The sequence below is a fragment of the Corella eumyota genome, chromosome 4 (assembly GCF_963082875.1).
Source record: "Corella eumyota chromosome 4, kaCorEumy4.1, whole genome shotgun sequence".
Taxonomy (NCBI): Eukaryota; Metazoa; Chordata; class Ascidiacea; order Phlebobranchia; family Corellidae; genus Corella; species Corella eumyota.
In genome coordinates, this window is record NC_137493.1 from 7,924,017 (window position 1) to 7,939,981 (window position 15,965).

The 15,965-nt window shown below is 33.2% G+C and overlaps 6 protein-coding genes across 7 annotated transcripts; 1 reads left to right on the forward strand and 5 right to left on the reverse strand.

Annotated features, from left to right (window-relative positions):
* Positions 1-488: 488 nt before the first annotated feature.
* LOC145750738 (uncharacterized) lies at positions 489-2,254 on the reverse strand. The gene is made up of 4 exons (XM_082566821.1): positions 2,063-2,254; positions 1,643-1,952; positions 717-878; positions 489-571 (listed from the first exon to the last, which is right to left on the reverse strand). The coding sequence occupies exons 1-4, from the start codon at positions 2,252-2,254 to the stop codon at positions 489-491; spliced, it is 747 nt and encodes a 248-aa protein (XP_082422947.1).
* Positions 2,255-3,980: 1,726 nt separating this feature from the next.
* LOC145749524 (GPI alpha-1,2-mannosyltransferase 4-like) lies at positions 3,981-6,268 on the reverse strand. 2 transcript variants are annotated; one of them, XM_082565311.1, is made up of 3 exons: positions 6,107-6,268; positions 4,647-5,843; positions 3,981-4,517 (listed from the first exon to the last, which is right to left on the reverse strand). In XM_082565311.1, the coding sequence occupies exons 1-3, from the start codon at positions 6,228-6,230 to the stop codon at positions 4,174-4,176; spliced, it is 1,665 nt and encodes a 554-aa protein (XP_082421437.1). In that variant the 5' UTR covers positions 6,231-6,268; the 3' UTR covers positions 3,981-4,173. The 2 variants fall into 2 exon arrangements, with proteins under 2 accessions (XP_082421437.1, XP_082421436.1); XM_082565310.1 differs by having other exon boundaries at positions 3,981-5,843.
* LOC145749525 (mediator of RNA polymerase II transcription subunit 7-like) lies at positions 6,268-7,354 on the reverse strand. Its single transcript, XM_082565312.1, has one exon. It carries the CDS (start codon positions 7,278-7,280, stop codon positions 6,510-6,512), a length of 771 nt encoding a protein of 256 aa, XP_082421438.1. The 5' UTR covers positions 7,281-7,354; the 3' UTR covers positions 6,268-6,509.
* A 305-nt stretch (positions 7,355-7,659) lies between these two features.
* Positions 7,660-8,852, reverse strand: LOC145749406 (NIF3-like protein 1). Its single transcript, XM_082565163.1, has one exon. It carries the CDS (start codon positions 8,844-8,846, stop codon positions 7,743-7,745), a length of 1,104 nt encoding a protein of 367 aa, XP_082421289.1. The 5' UTR covers positions 8,847-8,852; the 3' UTR covers positions 7,660-7,742.
* A 455-nt stretch (positions 8,853-9,307) lies between these two features.
* On the reverse strand, positions 9,308-10,980 carry LOC145749405 (katanin p60 ATPase-containing subunit A1-like). Its single transcript, XM_082565162.1, has one exon. It carries the CDS (start codon positions 10,833-10,835, stop codon positions 9,312-9,314), a length of 1,524 nt encoding a protein of 507 aa, XP_082421288.1. The 5' UTR covers positions 10,836-10,980; the 3' UTR covers positions 9,308-9,311.
* Positions 10,981-12,826: 1,846 nt separating this feature from the next.
* Positions 12,827-14,549, forward strand: LOC145750356 (uncharacterized). The gene has a single exon (XM_082566373.1). It carries the CDS (start codon positions 12,968-12,970, stop codon positions 13,853-13,855), a length of 888 nt encoding a protein of 295 aa, XP_082422499.1. The 5' UTR covers positions 12,827-12,967; the 3' UTR covers positions 13,856-14,549.
* Positions 14,550-15,965: the final 1,416 nt, after the last annotated feature.

Below are 15,965 nucleotides of genomic sequence, written 5' to 3' on the forward strand. Positions count from 1 at the left end.
TATGTGTTTTTTTTTAATATTTATAAACTACAAATTTAAAATGCAAAGTGTTCTGTATAAAAAAGAAATCCCTATATTTAACCTCTTTTTTATTAGTAAATCAGATTTATTAAAAACTGTTAGCAATCAGCAAAAAACAATATGGACAAATATATAAAAAGCATCAGCAGTATAATATAAAGCTACAAAATAATAAATTAGTTTTTAAATACAATGCAAGTCAATCAAGATAAAACAAGCTGCAATGTTGCAAATTATAACAAAATTATTTTACATAAACGATAAGGTTTAAACCAAACCAATAGGCTATAGGAAATTTATTAAATATGTTAACAAATAAAATCTGAGAAATATTAAAATTCTTACGGCGACAAATTCGATAAGACGCACCTGTGAAACTTGAGCACAATAGAAACAAAATTTATGAATTTTTTTGAAATTTCTTTCGAGTGCATTCTGTACAAAAGTATTTTTAAAAAGTGCATGCTTCATGGCAATGCTGTCATAGACGAAACCGTGCTCGCAGTAAGATTATAAAATGTACAAATATATCCGCCAACTGATACTCCAGCTAAAATGTTAATATTTTTTTAAGTTTATTAACATAAATAAAGTCAGCGAATTACGAATTCGTTTCGTTTACATTTTTATGTAATTATTACGTATTGTTTATTTTCACACACACCTAAACCCGTACTAAGTTTAATTAAACTTACATTGTGAAATCGGAACAGAACCGTTCAGCACAGCGCACTCACAATTGATCATCGTATTGTTGTTTGTGTAGGCACAGCTGGCTACCTGTCCAGCCGAACATGGGCTCTGAAAGCAACCAGCATTTGCGTTGTCCTCCGCAGCCAACACCGCGATACCAGCAGCTAATGAAAAAGAAAAACATTAGCAAATATATAGAGAGAGTTTTGAGTAATAGGGATGTAGATAAAAATCAGAACCACGCGTTTTTAGGCGCCTCCAACAAAACATCACGTCGAGCAACGGTAAACCAACATGTTATCGTCAATACATGGTTGTTTTTAAAGGAAATATAACTGAATCTAGCCTGAATAAACATGTTCGTATTAGCACATTTGGGTCAATATACTTTTATCTTATGTCGAGGGCTTTTTTCAAAGATTTGCTAGCAACAATGATTGATTGCGTGGAAATATAGTCCCGTTGTAGTAACGCACCTAACCAAAAGCAACAGGTTGAATAGCGCCATTGTGACAAAATCTCGAGAATTATGACGTCGTTAAGATGACGTCACTGGTTTCTTATCATGCGTCATTAAAAAATACTTTCTAAAACTTACAATGTAATACAAGCGTATTTCTAAAACTTACAATGTAATGCCAGCGTAAATGCATTTTCAAAATGACGTTTGCTTAAGTTGGGTAAGTTAATCCGAATAAAACGTAATACACGAGCTGTTGTTATTCTAATCGGATCTTAATTTCAACATTGAATGGAAGTAATACAAAAGTGGAATTGCTAATAAAATTCTTGGAAATATGAATTGTTTGATAAGACACCTATATTATTATTACACAGGGCCACTTTAACTTTTTTTACCTACACGGCTTGTAACTATGCAAACAATAAAATTGTCATATCGCTTGTTCAAAGGAATAAATAATGTTACCTTGTATACGTTCATCTAGTATAAGGCCGACAATTAGTCCTGTAATTAAAGCGCCAAGTAATAATCCAAGTAAGAAAGCAAGAAGTGAGAATCTAGTGCACAATAACCCCTGACAGATACAGCAAAATTGAGCCAAACTGGCCCAGATTCCAGTTTTTGCACCACCGGCATACATGACCCCTTTCCCGGTGGTCGCAAAAGCTCCGGCACCTGCCCCGCCATTTTTGACCAATCCACCCCCGTTGGCTGGGACTGAACCATTTGTTATGTGACTAACGCTTGTATCTTTAATCGGTCCGACGACAGCCGTCTAGAAAGAAAAAAACAATTAGATTCCTTTTAGCTTAACTCGGTAATATTAGTGAGGTTATAATATTTGTTTCTGTTTGAAAAATTTGCAAAATTATTTTTTTGTCGTACTCTTTTGGATGGAAAATGATCCAGGTGCTTTTCCCGTTGCATGCTGGCTCCTCCCGGGGTCCCATGCCTAGAAGAAAACGCACTTCCACTCCCATATCTGCCTGCTTCCTCCAATCGAATTTGCTCCAAAGATTTTGGAGGAGGTTTATATAATTCGCGCGTTAAGCGGCTGTTTGTAGAACTGATTGGCATTTTGTTAAACTTTAAAAGTTTATAACTCACACGAGATTATTCTCCGTTAAAATATTCACCAAAAAAAATTTCGTCGATTAAAATCACTAAATTAGACAGAAAAATTATTTTTTTAAAGTCAAGAATGAATTTTTTTTTACTTCAGTCCCTACACCTATTAAAACACTATTTGGTCACATAGGCTAGCATAATATTGTAATACAATAACTTGAACCTGATTTACGTAAATTGAACCTCCCAAGCATATTCCTGAAACTTTTATTGCTTTGTTTGGAAAAAAAGCAATAACTTCGAGAAAACTAAAGTAAATTTGACAAATGTTGAAGTGTGTAAGTTGAGTAGAGTAATACGAAAAGTTGTTGTTACAAACATGACGATAAGGTATACAACAGGCTTTGTCCGAAGCGGAGTTTTCTTGCTAAAATCTCTTGGAATATAATAAAAGTGTGCGTTAGAACCCTGTGATTCATTTATTATAATCGGATTTCAACACAATAGCTTTGGCTTTTTGACATTCATTGTGGGTTAGGTGTTAGGTTGATGGAAATTTAAGATAAACCAGATATTCGCTTTACTATAACCAAAACCGCAAAGGTGATTAAAATACAATTTAATTTGTTTAGAAAATCCGACACGCGATAACTTTTCTACACCAAGTTTATTAAATCTTAACAAAATGAGTTTTAATTATCATTAACAATATTATCCAAAAATAAACATGTACCATAATTCCCAGGCTTTTAATAATTGACACGTTCATAATTTCCGTCAAACAATACTTAAAAACTTTTTTATTTACTTTAAGTTAGTAAATCCAGTGACACACATTTTGTAGTTTTTTGTTGTTTATTCAACTTTCACAAAGACTACGCCATAACAAAAAAGTATTATTTGTGTAAAAGATAAAGATTCTGTGATATTAACTTTTTTGCCTTTAAGAAAACAAGGTTGATTGTTACTTGGTGATTAATTTTGAACTTATCAGCATGCTTTTGAAGCGTCTTACATCAAAATTCTGAAAAGACATTTGATCTGCTATTGTATAGCACGGTAGTGCAAGATCAGAGAAAAAAATTGCACCATCAATTTTCAACCGTTGACACGCAAAACATACCCAAAAATCATTTTATGTGACTTCAAGTTATCAAAAATTTCAGATATGTAAAATATTCATGTGTTTTGTTAACGATTCAATTCATCTTCAAGTTTTGTTCGAAGCCCCTTGACCGTCCCATTGTGTGTCTTTGATATTACAAGTAGTGGGATATAGTTGGGCAGTGATTGAGTACTTGTTTGTTTTGATGAGTGTGTGCTTGTAAATATGAGATTTTACACCCGTGCCGTTGTTGTATAGACGGTGTGTTCCTTTGTAGTAGGTTGTTTGTCATTTTTTCTCGAAGGCATGCCGAAAAAAAGTTATTTTACGTACCTAAAATACAGCGGTCTTTAGCCCATTATTGCTTTTTACTAACATGTTTATTGTGCCTATTCCCAATACACAATTTCATAGTAAACCCATTAGTTTTACCAACGTTTTTTTGATGACTTTCATGGTTTTTTGTTAAATCACAATATTGACGTTGTCGCTAAAGATGACCAATACGTTGCTGATAAAGTATGAAAAGAAAGTTGTTATATAATACACTACCCACTTTCGCTTATCACACATTTAAGGAATTTAAATAAAATATTCTTTCTCCTTTATTAGATGATATATTAGCGTCGGTGTAAATAGTACAATGGTAATGAAATTGTTGTAACAACCAAAATTTATAACACCATAGTAAATATTAAAAAATCATCATAAAAGTCATAATTTAGAAGTGTACATTTTTTAGTGTAGAGTGGTTAGTGTGTACGCAATGAATAGTCTTTAAAATCCGTAAAAAAGCACAAAACATTCTATTTAACTGAAGTTTTTATTCTTTTTGGGCATAACCATGTGGTAAAATAACTTTTTGAATGGGTTCATCGTGTTGATGTGCATTTAATAATGGCAATTCAGCCTGAACTTTAAGACTTCGCACATGATATATATTTAAAGTTAGTTGATCTAGATTGTTCCATAGATCTGGAGGTAAATCTTCCGTGCTTAAATGCGGGTAAAACCGATAATAAAGCTTCATGTCATATCGTTCTTCCAGTTCCAACTGCTCTGCTCTTGATAATGATCCGGGAAAAACAAGATATATATCAACATGATTATCCTTATGCATTGTTAACCCAATATCCAATCCTAGCTCCAATTTTGACAAAGGTACCCCTGCAAAATCGATGATACTTAACTTAGGTGGTGGTAAAGGAATTTCTTTATCTTTAACATGTACTTTTAAAGCAGTCAAGTGTTCAGGTGGCATATAGGTACGATAAAATATAACCAGCATATCATTACCCTTGTCTGGAGCAGAGTTTCTTAATTCAGTTTGGGTTTTAGCTAGAGTGTTGAGGTATTCCATACATGGCAACATACCTCCTTGATGGAGAATCCCAAAAAACACAAAGCCGAGAATATTCCAAAATATCCAAGAAGAAGTAAGTATTTTTTTTAAAGGGTAAACACTTTTGGCACAAATGATTGACAAAGGCACAATGAGAGGTAAAATAAATCTGGGTTCCTGATGAGGTACTAATGACAATGAACACAGCGCACAAAAAAAAGTTAAATTCAAAACATAGAATGCAAATTTAGAAGTATATTCCACATGATTTGAAAATTTTTTAAAAAGAATGTTGTAAAAGTAGACTAGTACTATAGGGCCAAAAAGCATTGGTAAATTTACCAAAGTATGCAAATACCAAGGATGCAGGCCATGTTTTTCTAAGTTTGACCTTCGAAAGTTGTATATCATGTTGTAAAACAATGTGTAGGGGACTTTTTTATTTTCTTCACCAGATTTTAAAATTTCGTAAAAACTATTTACTTTGCTTTGGTTTAATGATGCATACTTGTCAAAAAGCTCCGGTTTAAAGTACATTGTATCCCACATTGCTATTATAAAAAAAGTGATTACAAGCCATTGAAGCAATCCCAATCCTCGCAACATTACATTACCTAAAGATAGAATAATTCTATTAGTATCATATTTTTTGAAAAGCCAGAATGTAACAGGAACAAATGCAAAACACGGAAAAGAGATACGTATGAAGAAACCCCCCATAACAGTGACCCCAATAAACACAGGTTTAGTCACAAAATCATCTAACAATCCCTCTTTCTTTTCTCTTAAAACAAGATCCAGAAGGTATGCAAGGAGAATCATCTCGAACACATTTGAAAATGTGCGGGTGCAGTACACCCATGTTACATATGAACTTGCATACAATATTGTTGCAACATCGGCATACACGCTACTTCTTCCATACAACTTTTTTGCTATTCTGTAAATTAAATGATCACCAAGAAAACTCAAGATGGCCATCCATATTCGAGGAAGCAAAACAACGGCATAAGGAGTCAAGAACTCTGTTGGAAATAATTTTAAAGCTCTAAATGGTAGCCACGATGAAAGCACAGGAAAAACAATCGTTCTGACTGGAGTAGTGTTATTCCATTCCCAAGTTCTATGAGACATTAACCCCAACACGTCACCTAATAACAAACAAGAATAAGATTTAGAAAAAATAATAAAAAGTAGTACCTATAAATAAACTGGATTGAATGAACCAAATGGATCGCATAAATTTAATATTAGGATCAAATGAAACAAAAGGAACACAGGGACTAATCCCTAACCAATACCCTTACCATATACATGTAATCCATGCGATCCAATCGATAACGGTTTGATATTCTTTTATTTTACAAAATCCATTTGATTTTTATATTTAATAGTTATTGATAAAAAATGTTACCTGCCATAATTTCAGGTGACTGAAAGAATTCATCTGGATAAATGTAACCTGGTTGTGGTAACATGCACAACATAAACCTCAAGGCAGCAAGGTTGGCCCAAATTATAAACAGCCACGAATCCATTTTAGAAATTTTCAAGTATTTTTTAATATAACTTCCATCTTAAAAATAAAAAACGACAAACAGAGTAAATGTTCATTTCTATATAAAGTAAAATGCATCAATAAGAACAACAGCTTACAACTTATAGTTATATGACAACATTTCAAAACAAGCCATAATTAGCAATACATAAAGCAATCCATTCTTAAAGAAAATAAAAAGATTAAAAAAAATAAATTCTGTGTTAAACCATAAAAAAACATGGATTTTATTTAAAGTTAACCAAATGTACAATTTCTATCATTCATTGGAAACATCCAACATTTCACACAAAATATCGTCTTTAACTTCCTCTACAATTTCCTGTTTAATTTGATGTTCACCAGTCAAGTTAGAACCATTCAAAGTTCCATTTACAACATGTGTTAAATTGCTTCCCAACAAGTTGTCAATGTCCAATACCATAGGCTCTGCAATGCCAACTTTTGCAGCATCCAAGCCAGGTAAATTTTGCTTTTGGGCATTTATTAAGGCTAATTCCTCAGTGCATAGCCGCAAAATCTCAGTTGCTTTTTCCATGTTTAACATTAAAACTTCAGATGCTTCTGTCATGTGTTTTTTCTGAAAGTCCATCATAACTTTTAAAGTTTCTCTAGCTTGATGTGGTCTAAATTCATTAATAATGTGATGCATGTGAATAAATAAAATGTTTAAATCCTCGATTTTAGCATCGCGACCAGGGGACATTGCAGACTTTGCAAGAATGTCAAGCAAATCGAAGAAATTACAAAGAATTGAAACTAAAATTTTTTTCAACTCTTCTCGTTTATCGTAATTTTGCGGGTGAAGACGGGTAATTCCCTGAGCTTCAAGGGGCCGAATGATTACGTCATCCTCGTGACATACCTGACCAAATACCTCGTAGCTTTCTTTTCCTGGGGGAGGGGGTGGTTTTGGTGCGACCCCTTTTTTAATAGCGTCATCTGTGTAGCAATTAACATATTTCATCGGTGGTGACGGCCACGTGTTTTGAATTTGTGCCTCTGCATTACTGCTGGACTGTGCTTGCATCTCTAACCTTTACCTTACAGTTGGTTGTTATTAAGTTTTAAAAACATGGATGAAAAATACAAAACAAGTTTTAATCACGCTGCTTGGGAAATTCCCCTGCTCTTTACTGCCACTTACCGGTAACACTTTTGGCAGTTCCGAAAATTCGCCTTTGCTTAACAAATTTTGTTTTAATTAAAGTTAGAATAAAAAGAAATTTGAAAAAGTTTTTGTAAAATCTTATTTTAACGACTTTCCTAAACAGTAACAAGCCAACGATGTACTGCTATTAAATATAGTTAATATATATTATTTAATAAAAGTGAAATTTATTAGTTGTACCCTTATTTAAATAAACACAGCTATTTTTGTATAAATTTTTATTAACACAATTCCCTATGTAAATCACTTGTTAAAGTTTTAACAAAATAAAAATGATTGAACTTGGTTAGAAAAAAAATATCACCTCTAAACAACAAAAATTTAATAAATATTTAATGGGTCACGGTCAACCAAAGAAACTACAATTGGAAGATCAGGCTCATCTAATTCTTTGTTTAACAAGTCTTTAAATACATTTAAATACCCTCTTTCTGTATTGCTATGTTCGCATAGGATTACCGATATGCCGTTGGACACAGCATCTAAAACCTCATGATGTGACATCTCTCCAGTTAAATACAAATCAGCTGATACACCTTTTAATACAGAAGATCCAGAGCCAGCGCAAAGTACTACAGTGTGAACGAGCGAGTTCGTATGGCGTCCTCTGCCTAAAGCAAGTCTCAGATGGCGTAATTTTAAATGTTCTTTAATGTTTTCGACTAGATCCATGATGCTTGTTGGTTGCATTAAACCACAAATGCGGCCCATGCCTGTGTTAGGAAGAGGGATTTTATCAAGAGATAAAATTTGAAGTTCGCTTGCAATGTTATCATATTTTTGACGAAGTTGTGTTAACTTTTTGACTTCACTATTTGAACATTTTAGTTCAAAGTGACTTTTGTTATTTTCCAAAATTGTTTCTTTATTAAGACAAAAAGTTGAGTCAACGGCAAAACATAATTGGGTTCCCATTTTTTGAGAAGTGTCCACAGAAAATTTTACAATTTTATTTTCATTTAGAGCAACAAAAGAACTTTGTATTGGTTCAAGTTTGTTGATATCACCTAAGCCAGATGCAAGCCAATCATTTACTCCATTCTGAACAGCATCACAAGCTGTGTGAGGTGAATATATAGCGATGCGGTTTTCCAGTGCTTTTATAATCAATCTATCCTTCCAGTTGGCAGAAGTTAGCCTCTTAATAGGCTGGAAAATAGGGGGGTGATAAGAAACAATTAAATTTGCTCGTACGTCCAAGCATTCCTGCATCACATCCTCAGTTAAGTCATTGGTGAGTAATATCTTGTTCACAATATGAGGTAAAGTAGGTTCAATAAGTAGACCAACATTATCCCAATTTTCAGCTAAATTAATAGGAGCAAGTTTGTTTAAAGCGCCAACCACATTGCTGAGATCCATCGGCTTGTTGCTATATTTTCGAGCAAATGTTTTTGTAAAAGATCCTATTAACCTAATGAGCATTATCTTAAACACAAAACAGCAAATAACAAAACAAGAAAAGCATTGTCTAACTAGTTTACTTATTAATTATAACAGAATATACATTTACTATTGTCAAGACACAATATCACATTTCACACAATAAATTTTTTTTTAGCGTTCCAATAAATGTTCTTATGGTCAGGACCGGCAACCAAATTAACAAACAAAAAATGAAATATATGAAATAATAGATACAGTTGACAAATGTATTTAAAGGGTCAATACAGTGTGAACTAATTTTATAGTATAGCACCTTATTGGAACAAAAAGCAAAACAAAAATACAGTGTTTAGTAAGACTTTTTTTTATAATATATTAATTCACACTTCACAGTTTTAAAAGAAAATTTTTGAATCAAAAAAACATTAAAATTTTTTTTTAAACATTTATAAGCAAAAAAGGCTATTTTTGGTAATAAAGTACCAACATTGTCTTTCCAATGTTTTAAACAGCACCAAATTCTTTTAACCATGTCTCATACTTTTTTAAATCGTCCGAAGATACAGATTTTGAAATTTTTGAACTTGCCTCGACAAAATCCTGACCAGTTGTTGGTAATCTCAACTCTTCGTGACTTAACTTTCTAATTTCATCTGGTTTTAATCCTTGAATTCGCCGACGCATTGACATTAAAGAAGCATCACGACAGACATTTGTTATATCAGCTCCAGAATAACCATCTAGTTTTTCAGCAATCATTTTCAAGTTGACATCTTCGGAAAGTTCAACTTCCTTTAAATTGATTCGCAAAAGGGATTCTCTGCCTTCCAGTTCCGGAAGAGGAATGTAAATTCTTTTCTCCAGTCTACGCTTTAAAGCCTCGTCAATGTCCCACGGAAAATTGGTGGCAGCAAGAACCATGACCATTTTTGTAGCATCATCTCCTCCCGTTGCACCTTCAACTCCGTCCATTTGAATAAGAAGCTCGGCTTTAACTCTTCTGCTTGTCTCATGTTCATCGCCAGATCCCCTTTTGCTTCCAATAGAGTCAATCTCATCAATAAAGATTGTGCTGGGAGAGTAAAACCGAGCCATTTCAAACAACAAGCGAACCAATTTCTCTGACTCCCCACGATACTTTGAACTTAAAGTTGATGAGGAGACATTAAAGAATGTTGTCTTACACTCTGTAGCAACTGCTTTTGCGAGTAAGGTCTTTCCTGTTCCTGGAGGACCAAACATTAGCACCCCTTTCCATGGTCGACGAATGCCTTTAAAGTAATCTGGCATCAAAAGAGGTAGAATTACAGCTTCCTCTAAAAGTTTTTTTGCCTCTGTAAGTCCAGCAATATCAGCCCAGGTAACATTTGGATTTCGTTGCACAATATCACGTTCCAATGACTCAACAAGATCTTTGTCATATCCAGTTGGGTCAAACCTTTTTTCCTCTTTATTTCCATCATTGTTACCGGAACCACCGCCCTGCCTTTTTGGAGAGTTGGCACGATTTTTGTTGTCTGCCTTTTTAACTTTATCAGTTGGCCTCTTACCCCGGTCATCTTGTCTGGAGTTTGATGGAGCAGGACTTGGCCTTGCACGTCGATCAGAGGATGGTTGGGAAGGTCGTGAATTAGCCACACGAGGAGGATTATTTCGTCTCCCATAATTACCTGGACCTCCTCGAGAATTCTCAACTGGAGTTGGAGGAGGCCACACATCCCGATCCCTAGTCGGTTCCTCGAATGCTGCTTCTCTTCCAAGTTTTTGTGATGGACCAGAATAGTTTCCTTCAATCTTGAAACTGGCCATGGTTGCAATAATGTCTTTGACATACTGGTGCTCTTGGTTTAACTCTTGACGAAGACTTTGCCAGTCTTGCCGAATTGCAGGATCTTTAATAGTTTGCAAATATTTTGGAATTTGCTGAAGTACTCCTTGAAAATACACAACCGCAGTGTCATAATTGCCAAGAATCGCATATTCTCTTCCCATTTTAATGTTTTCACAAATTTCTTCAAGTGCTCCCATGTTAATTACGTTCTGGAAGTCTGTGTTTTTTAATTTCAACGAACCAAAATATTAACGATAGTCTGATAGTTAGAAAATAAACCTAGTTAGTTGAATTATAGCAAAACAAATGAAGAAAATTAACAAAATATTATGAAATTTATTGCATTTTTAAAACCAGCAGTACTGTTAACAAAAGTAAAATAATCTAAATGCCACAGTTCCAACAAGTAAAACTTTTTTTATTTGATAAAAAAAATATGATTTAAAATCATTTGATTTTTTTTTTTTAAATATTTGTGGATAAAGAGATATTCACTCACTTAAACATCATCAAAGCTACCTATTAATATAATGGTATATTCTTAATAACGCAAAAATTTACTTATGATAGTTAAACATGGAAATATTAACGCAGGGTGGTAACATAAAACAAATGCATAAGAACCGTCAGACCGTATATCTAAATTTTAAAATTCTTACAAAGCGTTTCCATTTCACTTTATATTAAATTGAACTTTCTGTATGCTCGATTTATTTTTATGGGAAACCCTAACCCTGATTTTCTACCCTAATCTAGTTCAAGCCCTAGCTAGTGCAATTTCAAGCTGAAAAGCGAGATTCGTGACGTCACAATATTTCCTATACATTTTAGATAGCTTTTAGATCATTAATACAACATTTTATTGAATTTTATTTAATATTTTATCTTTTTTCCATAAATGTAGGCTTCCTTTTTATCATTTATTTTAATATAAGCAAGTTTTTATAAATTCTTATTTTGAATATTGAGGATAAAAAAAAGTGTATTCGGCTTATTGAGCATACTTAAAGCCCTTTATTACACTTCTCCAACTTTTAAGGCTGTCGTTAATTACCGGTAGGGTTCTCAGCGTTTTTCTGTAGTATTTAAAAAAAGTGTGCTGCAATTATTGTTTAGTTTTCTTGAACATATTCTTTATTGGGCTTATTTATTCTTTAAAAGACGATTTTAAATTGAACCTAGCGTGGAGTTTAATGTATTAATTTGTATATGCTTTGGCATAAATAAATTCTTTCTAATGAGACTGTTATATATAGCTGTGGTAGGACCGTAAGAGATACATATTTAGCATTGTAATTGATAACCTGGCCGAAATAAAAGGTTGCAACATAAGAAATATTGCGCACCACAACCCATGGTTTTAATTAGTTATTTAAAAAAAAAACTGATTTTTAACCCGGTTTACCAAAACCATGTCAATGTATTATTATAAAAACATAACTTTTTAAAGAGAAGTTTTAACTAATTTGGTAAATTATTATTAAAAATCGCCATTCGCTACATGGTCGCAAAAAATACTGCGCACCACGTTTGTTTGTAAAAAAATTTAAACTTGCGCTATATTTTTGGCGAAGGTTACACCACCCTATATATAGTATGACGTAATAAAGCGTATCTGAATCACCACAGATGACCTCATCTTTAATTTTATGAATGGGTTCACTTTTAAAATGTTATTTTGACGTAAGTAAAAAAACAAAACTGATTCGAAGAATTTTTAATAACATTATTAGTGCAACATTTCCTTAACTGGTCAAAAAAGGGCAACCGCTCGATGTGCACATTTTCCGGGTATTTATAATAGCATTAAACGTTTAAGATAAAATGGAACCGAGACTATTAAACGTGCGTAGAATAAAGGGTAAAACATTTACCGAACTTCCTAATTCATGAAACATCATTACGCGATCTCATATCCTAAATAAACAACAAGCCACTTCAGAAATGTTCATTGTTGTTGTTGACGAACCACGTGGTAAAACCAGTGATTTATCGTTGACCCGTGGTTCACTTCTGCATTAAATGTACGCACAGCAAGTAGTGGGCTTGCAACACAGTTTTTAACTAATGTTTTGTTATTTATGGTGCATGCCAACGCAGAATCGAAAAACGGTTGTAGATGATTGAATAAATGGCTGATCAAGGCAGGAAATTATACTGTTTCCTGTTCAGCCCAGTACAATGAGCTTGCACGGGCTCACATGTTAGTAAATGGCTTAAACGTATGACACAGTCAGACAGAGAAATATTACTGGTAAGATTCATATTATGAGGGAAGCGTTTTATTGTTTATATAAACACCCAGTTTTTTCTTTGATGATCAATCGACATGACCGAGCACTCATCTCCTTTCGTGACGTCACTTATTCAACAGGACGCCACAGACAACTGGGACATGTATGCGCTGCTGAAACATTTCGAGCTTGTGGAATGGGATTTGTGTAACATGGAAAACTTAACCCTGGAGACGTTAGACCTTGACGACTGTAATCTTAAAAGAGTGCCACCTTCTATTGCTGAAATTGAATACTATGCATTTCGAGATATACAAGCTGTTAGCTTCAACAACAACCCTGGAATTAAAGATGCTAGTATTTTAGGCAAACTCGAGGACCTTCAAGCTATTAATATGTGGGGGTGCAGTATTGAAACGATACCTAAAAGTTGGTCGCAGCTTCATAAGCTTAACGTTCTTGGTCTAGGTAACATACGCGGTCTGAGTGGCTTTGGCTCTTTGAAAAATCTCACGAACATTGTGTGGCTTGATTTAGGCGGATGTGGATTAACTTGTATACCGGATGAGATTACGCATTTGACCAAGTTAACCGTGCTTGCGCTTGGTGGCAATGAGGGTATTGAAATTAATGACGACATTTGTTGTTTTTGGAACTTACAAAAGCTCGCGCTTAATAGCTGTGGTCTAAGCAAAATACCACCGCCTATTTACTCACTAATAAAACTTACCCATTTACATTTGGACTGTAATAAAATTGTGACAATCGGGCAGAAAATTGTGCAACTAAAGGAACTAGAAGAATTATCGGTCACGGGGAATTCCGATTTGTGCTTTCCCAAGCTGTTGAGTCAATGTGATAATGTACACAGAATTATTATCGACGAAAAACTAAACTTATCCAATATTTCACACTCCCTACGAAGTAAACTACTGATAGCAAGAACTCGAATCGACGATCAAGTCATATCTGAAGAAAGTTAAAAATAATTTAAACACGAGGAAAAAGATAATAAAGGAAAATGACTGAAATCGATTTCAGCGCGAGAAGTGACTAATAAGGGATGACTATTAAACAGGTGCTGTAACGGCCCACTGCGCATGCGCTTTATGGGAGTACAATGTACAATGACGAAACAATAGTTTGCAGTTGCTGATGCTAAAAAGGTTTGACATTATATAAGGTTATATAAACCAAAATGCTTATATTGCATCATGTATATTAATAATTAAAACTAATAATAACATAAAGCAATTAAATCTCAAGTTAAAAACTCCATTACGTAAACCTAAGCAACATAAATCGTAATTGAGCAAATTAACAACTGTACTACAATACAAAACAGCATTTTTGTGATAAAACACGTACCCTTAATAAAAATGAACTTGTTTTTATTGTCGAATTCACTAGACCAAATCGATTTTGTTATTTTTATTTTTCTATAGCTTGTTTATTATAAAACGTGAATCGTTTTTTTATTTTTTGTGTTATATAAACACATAAGCTTTGCGTTTTATTTCAAAAAATTCATTTGTGTTTTTCTTCAGTTTCTTTAATACATAAGTATTTATATAAATATTTTGTTTTTATGTTATTGGTTTACTAACAGTGGCGAATGAACAGGTAACAGGTTTACCAACGGTATTATGTAAACAACAATTGTCACCAAAATTTGATTTGTCAAAATCGTCAGTTTCTAAATTAAACGATTCTTTGTCGTCATAAAAATAATAAACACACAACATCAATATCACGTCTTTACACAACAAAAAACAAATTATTTCTTAGAAAAGGTGTAGGCCGAAAAAATGCTTGTAAAGCTGTACCAAAACAAAATATCCCCCCGACGAAATGTCCTAAGTTTAGTAATTACTTTTTTAGATTCCAGACAGTTTTCCAGACAATACCATTTTAATTTACAGTTTAGATTTTTGACAAATTGGCATTTGAACGATATATTTAAGTAATATTTCCCAGACTAAAATATGGTTTAAACCATTTAATGCAAGTGCCAAAATAATTCGAAATCTGACGCGCATTTCTATTATGTCCGGTGCATGTCGCGCGGTTCACAGTATTGTGACGTCACAAATACGTTACTGTTACGTATATTGCCAACTCTGCATCTTTTTAGAAGTTGTCAATTACTGCAAAACATCCTTAAACGCGTATCAAATAACAATTTTTTTGTCGTAACAGCAATTTAGTGTATTTTAAATATTAAAGAAAACAATGTGCAGTACAGGATGCAATTCAACAAACTTATCTTAACGCTAAAATTATAAACAGTAACAATGGGTTTGGTTATTGTACTGGGTTATATGCAATATTGCACTTTTAAAATACACGATCAATTTATTATGGTTCGAAATCTTAGAAATCTTAGATTTCAAAACTTATTGTTATTGTCAGTGTATTTATTATTGTTTTTATTCTTTTTAGTCAGAATTTTGAAGAAAGATAACTTTTGTTATTATTATTCTTATGTGTCGCAAACGTTCTTTTAACGACATTATATCAGTTGTATTTTAAAATGTTTTAGAAAAGACGAGGCTCCCGTATAACTGAAGTTCCCAAAGCCAGAAAATGTTTTGTTCAAATGTCGATTGGAAAAAAAATGTTCCGTAATAAAAACCATGCTAATTACTGACTTAAATTTCAGGCTCTTTTGTAAGATTGCTACAAATTAAAATAAATCCTTTTACCGGGAAAAATATAATGTTACTTAAGCAGAGATCAACAATTTTTGAGTATGAGTTCGCTTAAGAATATGTGTCAAATTCGTGCGTTACAACAAAATTTAAACGTTTTAAAATATATTTTATAATTAAACTTAGTTTAGATTTTTAATATAGGTTATAGAGGCAAAACGTACATATAACGCGATAGAAAACGCGTGAATTTACAAAGCTATATTACTCGCCACTGTCATCTAGCGGGAAGGGAAACTGATAAATTTTAGTGCCTACAATACATCAATTCGTTTTATTTGAACACATTAGCAGAACTCAGACTAAAAATAGTTGTATTAAATATATTTTAAAGCAGCAAATAGTTGTATTAAATATATTTAAAGTACAAAATGACAAAACC